General features: G+C 39.4%; 2 protein-coding genes across 2 annotated transcripts; one reads left to right on the forward strand and one right to left on the reverse strand.

Annotated features, from left to right (window-relative positions):
* Nucleotides 1–991: 991 nt before the first annotated feature.
* Nucleotides 992–2,066, forward strand: BP01DRAFT_364266 (sterol desaturase family protein; the record flags this gene model as incomplete). Its single annotated transcript, XM_025576318.1, has 4 exons — nt 992–996; nt 1,063–1,306; nt 1,360–1,445; nt 1,502–2,066. 4 exons carry the CDS (start codon nt 992–994, stop codon nt 2,064–2,066), a joined length of 900 nt encoding a protein of 299 aa, XP_025433260.1.
* A 409-nt stretch (nt 2,067–2,475) lies between these two features.
* Nucleotides 2,476–5,640, reverse strand: BP01DRAFT_315523 (ubiquitin-specific protease UBP14). The gene is made up of 6 exons (XM_025572561.1): nt 5,382–5,640; nt 5,232–5,299; nt 5,039–5,179; nt 4,706–4,979; nt 2,960–4,649; nt 2,476–2,912 (listed from the first exon to the last, which is right to left on the reverse strand). The coding sequence occupies exons 1-6, from the start codon at nt 5,410–5,412 to the stop codon at nt 2,768–2,770; spliced, it is 2,349 nt and encodes a 782-aa protein (XP_025433261.1). The 5' UTR covers nt 5,413–5,640; the 3' UTR covers nt 2,476–2,767.
* Between the last annotated feature and the right edge of the window lie 2,543 nt (nt 5,641–8,183).

The raw sequence follows: 8,183 nt of genomic DNA on the forward strand, positions 1-8,183 counted from the left end.
CTATGTTCTAATTCGGTTTCCTTATCATACATCGGGTTATGCGGGGCACCGATCAATTTCTATGACTCTGTACTATGACCTCGTTCTGATATGTGATATAGCTGAAAAAATACGTACCAGTAGTACGTAGAGTATATTTCGTATGTGTACCAGATGGATGACTCGAGGCTCCAACTTTCATACCCACAATAGCTATCTCTCACATGATACAATATACTCTGTACTTACTGCACTTTGATCCTGTTCGAAGATCTGATCGGGACGGCAAGGATCTGGAAGGGACATCTGTATGAAACACCGGCGCCAAGGCACTCACTCACCCGTGACCTAGCACCATTCTGCAAGGGGAATTGCAGTAATAAAACTACTCCGTACTCCGTAGCCACACGGACCACGGCAGGCCTAACGGCTTCTGCTCTGTTAGACTCGGAGTAATGCGGCAAAGAGTCAACTGGTAAATACGGAGTAATTTAAGAGTTAGTGAGTACTAGGTGGTACGGCAGTTAGCTCAGAAAAGCCTATAGTCAGCGTGTTCGAGATTGACCCGTGGTGATTGGAGATGATCATGGAACATACCAAGCCATTCCCAACCAGGGTGGAGCTAAAATCGGCCCCAATCGGCTAGGTAGTGGTGCCAGCCTGGAAAGATTGCGGCCAGGGGGTAGCCGAAGAAATCTCGCCACCCCGGGAACAATGGTCCTGATGGCGCGTTCTCTACCCGGCTTTTCTAAATACTTGCTAGGTACCTTCCACTTACTTTCACACAAGTTGTTAGACACAAATCCTACTTTCCTGTCCTTCCCTTCCTCTTCGAACTCACTTGGAGGACGATACATTCTTACTTCTCGTTCCCTTCCCCATCTCATAGACCCTGTATTTGTACCTGCACACCCAGCCATTTGGAACACATTGCCATCAATTTATTTCGCTTGCCCCTGATTCAAAGATTCTGGGAAAGGAATAGCTGAAGGCAAGCCGATCACCTGATCTAATGATGTGAGCCCTCCCCACGCGATTCGACTTGTTGGGGTCTCTTGGAACATCGCGACTAAGATCGGATAGGAATACAACGTCGGTTTCGACCCCAGAAACCTACTGGGGGCAATTTGAGGAAATTTCCAAATACAACACCCATCTCAACATCGTCGAACGGCTCTGGACAGCCTGGTACGCCTGGATGCAGAATGATGTTCTGGCGACAGGCATCATGTCCTTCATGATGCATGAACTCGTCTACTTTGGACGCTCGCTGCCATGGATTCTCATAGATAGCTTGGGATTCTTTAAAAATTACAAAATTCAGGGTGTATGTACGTCCCGCCAAGCAACTGGCTTCGGGTTATAATTAACGGCATACAGAACAAGGTCCCGTCCTTGCGCGAACAGTGGGATTGTGCCAAGTTCGTGCTTCTTAGTCACTTCACCGTTGAATTGCCTCAGATTTGGTAAGCTCGACCAGTATGCTGATTGTCCTTAATTCCTGAATCTTATTTCCTCCCAGGCTCTTCCATCCTATGGCTCAATTTTTCGGCCTTTCGACCTCCGTCCCATTCCCCTCAATTTGGACTATGGCTTACCAGATCGCAATTTTCTTCATCCTGGAAGACACGTGGCACTATTTCTCTCATCGCGCCCTTCATTGGGGGCCACTCTACAAGGCCATCCACAAGATCCACCACCAATACTCCGCGCCCTTCGGTATGGCTGCCGAATATGCCTCGCCAATTGAAGTTATGATTCTCGGATTTGGTACCGTAGGCTGCCCCATTCTGTGGTGTGCCTTGACTGGGGACTTGCATATCTTTACCATGTACATTTGGATTGTCTTGCGGCTGTTCCAGGCGATTGATGCACACAGCGGCTACGAATTCCCTTGGAGTCTCCATCATTTCCTTCCTTTCTGGGCTGGAGCCGATCACCACGATCTCCACCATGAGAAGTTCGTCGGTAACTACTCGAGCAGCTTCAGATGGTGGGATTACATGCTGGACACCGAATATTCTCCAGAGGCGATCAAGCGCAGAAGGCAAAATAAATTCGCTGGGGATGTGAAAAAAGGTCAATAATGTGACGGCTTCCTGCGCTCATGTGCGCATATTTGTTCGAAGCCCCATGTCATGGCTACTCGAGCACATGCCAATTTCTGAACAGAGATTTCCTCAAGCTGAAGTCCGCGAATATCAGAAAGGGCTTCAGTTTCATATTACTTAATTAACGTTGGAATGCTAAGGGCATAGACTAAGATTTTTAATTATGCTTCTGAATGAGACTTATTGAATAGACTTAACTATATAATTACTATAAAATAACTTTAATTATAGATAATATTTCTTAAAAGTTTATATTTCATAGTATAAAATAATCTATTCTATCATTCTATTACTACTAAGTATCAAGTACCAGACAAATAGTTGAAGTTCTATTTTGTCAGTGATAGCTATAGTGAGAAAACGACGGTTCGTTGTCGCGCCGATTCGCTGTTTGATTACGTTATTAGTAATCCTCTGTTCGCTTTTTACAAATATAAGCTGCTCTTGAACCACATTGAAATGCGAGACTCATGGTATAGTTCCGGTCATCAAAACGCATCATGTATCAGAGTACCCATTACCTCTTGTGCGTCATGATTGTAGCTTGGTACGAACGCACACTTCGCCATTCGACTAAGACCCGGTTGTTGCATAGCTCTACAACCAGCGAACGAAAGCCTATTTGCATCTAGGAAGGATAAATATCTGACAGCAAAATCCAGGTGCATTGCGCGAATCTAAACCCGCGAGAAGAAGTAAAGGTAGGCAGATCTCTTCAGCTCTCGTACATCATCCACCTGGACCACCTTTTCATCATTGTACATGATCCAGGAGGGGTCTTTCTCGCCCGGTAAGGTTTTGCGTACGACTGCGACATAGTGACTAGTTCAAAGATCAGCATGGTTCGAAAGATCTCAAAATTGACTTACCCAGCATGTACAGAGGAGCCTTTATGGCACACAATCGATTGAAGGCGGTAGCAGGCTGGGATAGCATCGAAACCTACTGTACGGTTACTTGAACTGCTATTCACCTTAGCCACATTTCCAATGTCTGTCGAGGGTTCTGGATGGCTGAAAACCCAGTCAATTGCTCGGTTGACATCATTCCCAACCGCAGCCAATGCGATCCGAGCCCGATCAACGTCGATACCCATCTCAGACAACTGCATTATTTGAGCTGAGTCGTGCTGAGCTTCAGTCAATGTCTCCACAGGACCTCCTTGAAAGAGAGGCTCATCAATATTGGGATCGTCCGTATGTGTAAATAACCAATTCATCGCAGCTTCGGCGTCTGAGTTGCCTGTCATATACAGCGACTTCTCACTCCTGTTTTGAGGAAATCCCATGCCAAGCAACTGGCTAAGAGCGACCTCATTGGGCATGAACGTTTGAGGAGACGACTCAATATCCGGGAGTAGCTCTTCATCTTCATTGGGACCGGACGCGAGATACTTAGTGAAGTCTATTGGTCCGTCATCCACTTCGACAGGAATGTCGAGCTTTGTTGGTACCCAATTAACTAATTCGAAACGCCGGGCGTTGATGACCAGCTCCTGCGGTAATGTCCTGAATGAGGAGCGCTTGGAGAAGCCACCCTCGCTGTTGCAGGAAGGACAGCGTAATTCCACTTTCTCTTCACTGGTAAAGGCATCGAGACATTCCGATATAGTCACACTTTGGTACCTGGCGTTGGTATCTCCGCCATATGAAGAGTCTGAATGGCGAGCAGGAACGGAAAGAGATATATTATCTTGTTGATCCACTTTGTATCGAACTCTTTTGCAGTGCAGGCATTGGAGACGTTGCTCCACAGAGAAAGCAAACGACTCTATTGGGTTGCATGATCTTTCTGGATGTTTGGATAAACTGACAAGCTTGAAGATGTGGAGGAGGAATTCAAAAGCATCCTGTTGTCTCATTGTGGAGAACTCTTCATGACCACGACCGACCAGATGCTTGAACATGGCTGGGGCGAGACCTTTCTGGTGCGGAACTTCAACGGTGTCAGGCGAGGCGCTCACATCGGTCGCAGGTCTAGAGTAACGACCAGAGAGGATTCCATCGGCCAATTTGCGCATTTGTGTCTCCAGATCTTCAGCAGGCTTTGTTGACGATGGGGGCTCTTCATCTTCGTGGTAGTATCGGTCTGAAAACTCTGGCAAACTGAAAAGGCATTGTATCACACTTGATAAGTAGCAGCTGTTGCCTAAATTTTTAAGGCCCGTAAGGCCAGGACCAAATACCGGTCTAAGCTCGTGGCCGTCCTCTGTAGTCATGGAAAACTCCCATCTCAGATTGTGCTCGACCTGCATTTCCATCAAGCTCTTCTCGGTTTTCTCTCTGTCTGCTAAATTGATCCCCCAGTTCCCGAGGTGTCCGGCAAGATCAGGATCAATTCTTTCCTCGTTACACTTATAGCAAAAGACATCGGCGGAACCCTCGGCAGTTATTGAACCTAGTTTCACGGCAACAGCATGGGAGGTCGATTCGAAATGCGCGAGGCCATGAGAGTTGCCGCCCACGCCGCCAAATTGACTTCGGCCACAGCCAAGGTTGCCACATTCTAGACATAACCAGAGATTCTCTTTGAGATTGCACATCGAACATGACGCAAGTTCTGCATGTTTGACTGTGAGAATCATGGGAAATAGGTACATTAGAAGCAAAACTTACCTTGCGATTCGAGTTGCCTCGAGCTGCGTTGCTCAATGCAAAGGGTATGTTCGCAGGGAGTGAACTCTTGCTCCCAGGCTTTGACTTCTTCTCTTCTGGAAAAGGGTGTAGCCGACATGACGCCGTCAATGACTGGTGGTAGCTTGCCAGTTGCCTGATCGATGTCATCTTGGCAGCAGTGATAACAAAGAACACGAGTGTTCATATCATAGCGGTCATCGTCTGTTTCAGCAGCGATTGCAAGTTTCGAAACTTTTTGAGGGGGCTCGTCCCTCTACAACGCCTTGATAAGTACAGACTCATGGAGTATGTAGATGTGAGAGGTAAACCCACTTGAATCTTTTTGCGCGACCGCTTGATGTTGAGGGCCAGGGGATGGCCGAACCGTTTAAAATGCATAAGAGCGTGGTCTCTATTATGAGCACAGCCACCATTGAAGCACGACAGGCACACATTGATCCCACAATCATCATCCTGTAACACATGAGCTTCCGGCTGTAGGACTAACATCGAGAAAACTGCATACTACTGAATCAAAACATTGCGTGCAATCTTCTCTATATACCACTTGTGATGGGGACGGGGGTTTCAGCTCTAGTGTAGGTTAGCAGACTGGGATTGTAAAAGCAATTTCAGCTAAACATATGCAAGATATGATAGACCGGATCTGACTTGCCATCTGAATTAACATGGAAACAAGCAGCCATGTTGGCCTAACCAAAGACCTGTGTATCAGAAGAGTTTGGGGTGTGTAACCGGTACTTCAGACTAACCCTTCGTTCTGCAAAGGAAAATCTGGGAATACCTATATAAGCCTGTGGTAGGCTTTCTGTGGTAGGTATAAAAGAGGAATGGTCAGAACTTGGGAATCTTGCTGAGCTATATGAGATGTGAACAGTAGAAAGATGTGGGGTAGTGAAAGGACTCTACTAGTCCTTCCAACCTCCATGATGATATCACAAAAGAAATCAATGCAGTAAGCCTAAGGCATCTATTAACATCATCCACAGTTGAACTACTATTACAGGCAGTCCACCAGCCATAACTATATAAATCAGTTTCCATGAAAGTATAACACTTGTATAAACCACTATATTAATGAAATAGTATATTAATCTTTACTATTACACAGGAATAGTCCGAATTTTTTCCCTTGTCTTTAAAATTTAATATCTTAGTCATTTTATTATATATAAAGTTCAGGAAAGGGATATTTGTATGAAAGATTCAAAAATTTTTGAATATATAGTCTTTGTTGCTCAATCTGCCTCATTGGGCTAGATATCCCTAAAAAACATGAAATTTGCGCACATTGGATTTTGTTACAGACTGGATGGATTGTTCTAATCAAAATATGCCTTTCAATAATATTATGGTTTTGTGGCAAAAAGGCCTCTATTGATTTCTCTCATGAAGTTGTTTTTCTCGTTATGGAAGAAGGAAGTTGACCCCTTCGAAAGGATGCCCGAAGGCGGAAACTAAGGGCAGAATGCTGGCAGGGTCGAAACCACCACAGATACCACAGTTTTAAGAACCAGGTGTTCTTATTAAGTTATATATATAGATTGTTATAGACTATATAGTAATAAGATAAATTAAATATTATTAGTAATATGGTATGTATAATAATAAATTAAATTATCTATAGTAAGATCTTTCTTATAAATCTATTTATTATTGTTATGAATAACGACAAGGGGTCTTTATGATTGAATTTGTTGATGATGATATCTAGAATGAACAGGGAAGCGGAACCATGAGATATCCCACCAAAGATAGAACCATCTGGCAGAACCACCGACTACCATGCCGGAAGATCATCACCTTAAGTAATTTACTATATTTACTAGTCTTTATAATCCTAGTACTCTTATTAACTTATATATATAATAATAAATAAATAAGATTAAAGATAGTAGATATAGATTATGATTATTATAATAGATATATATATATATTAATAGTAATGATCAGAATAGTAAAATATACCTATAAAAGAAGATAAAATAGGCTCAGAACTATTAGACTTTATACTTCTTAATCAGCTGATCTATAGTAATATCAGATATATAGATCTATATATTATCTTTAAAGCTATATTGCATTAAATAGATAAGATACTATAAGACAAGAATCTAGTAGTAATTAGAAAAGATAATTTATTTATTATAAATCTTAGATATTTTCTATCTATTCTTATTAGAAAAAATACTTATTAATGATCTTAGATAACTTAGTAAAAATATAACTAAAGAAATTAAAACTAGTAAATATAGATTTTAACCATATAATAGATATAACTAGATAAATATACTATAAGTTAGATAGTATAAGATAGTATATATAGTATTTAATAGTTTCAATAATTTTAAGTAATTTGAATATACTACTAAGATAACTTCTTCTTAGTATATTCTATAATAGTAGAAAGTATATAATCATTATATAAATATAAATAGACTATATTATAAGAATAGAAACTAATTAGAATATAATAAATATCCCAGCTATATTTTATATATATAATAGTATATTTAAGTACTTCTTCTATACTATATTAAAAAGAGAAATCATATTTGATAATATTTATATATTTCTTCTATTACCACGATTATATACGAAAATGTTACAATTTAATTAAAATGTCGATTTTTCTCAGTTAAATCTTTATATAATTTTCTAAAAACAGGCTTAAAAAGTATAGCAAAATTCTATCTTTTATTCTATATTAAATTTATAGCCCTACTTACCTAAATAGATAAGATATTAAGAAAAAAGAGAAATTTTATATATATAAGCTTCATAGACTTTATTTTAATATTTTTAAGAAATTTAAAATTCTATAAATAGATTAGAATTCTTACTATAGTCTAATACTATTTTTAATCTAGAATCTATATTTTTTGATTTTTCTAGATTTCTTAAATATAAATTTTAGTATTTTCATACATAAATAATTTATTTTACTTTTATCTAGCTAACTTAGTAATTCTATTCTGTTAGAATTTCTATACTTTTAGCTCTAAATTATATAATTTTAATATCTTATCTATATATAAACTATTCTATAAACTACTCTGCTAATTATTCTACTAACTATTCTATAAGTAGTTCTATAAATAGTTCTATAAATAATTGTATAAATAGTTCTATAAGTAATCCTATAAGTAAGTCTATTAATAAGTCTACTAATAGTCTAATAAATAGCTCTATGAATAGCTTATAAATAGTTCTATAAATAGCCCTATCAACAGTCCTACTAACAGCTCTACTAATAGTTCTATAAGTAAGTCTATAAGAAATAATTCTACTACTAATAATTCTATAAGTAAGTTAATAAGAAATAGTTCTATTAATAGTTCTACAAGTGAATCTATAAGAAATAATTCTACTAATAATTCTATAAGTAAGTCTATAAGAAATAGTTCTATTGTTAGTTCTATAAATAAGTTTATAAGAAATAATTCTACTAATAACT

This window comes from Aspergillus saccharolyticus (assembly GCF_003184585.1).
Source record: "Aspergillus saccharolyticus JOP 1030-1 unplaced genomic scaffold BP01scaffold_8, whole genome shotgun sequence".
Taxonomy (NCBI): domain Eukaryota; kingdom Fungi; phylum Ascomycota; class Eurotiomycetes; order Eurotiales; family Aspergillaceae; genus Aspergillus; species Aspergillus saccharolyticus.

What these genes read in the sequence shown, in the direction of transcription:
- BP01DRAFT_315523 (XM_025572561.1), bottom strand. Translation starts at nt 5,412, where the DNA reads ATGGCTGCTTGTTTCCATGTTAATTCAGATG. An exon ending in CGCAATGTTTTGATTCAGTA is followed by an intron (nt 5,180 to 5,231) that starts GTATGCAGTTTT and finishes CATGTGTTACAG; the next exon opens with GATGATGATTGTGGGATCAA. An exon ending in GGCTCCTCTGTACATGCTGG is followed by an intron (nt 2,913 to 2,959) that starts GTAAGTCAATTT and finishes TCTTTGAACTAG; the next exon opens with TCACTATGTCGCAGTCGTAC.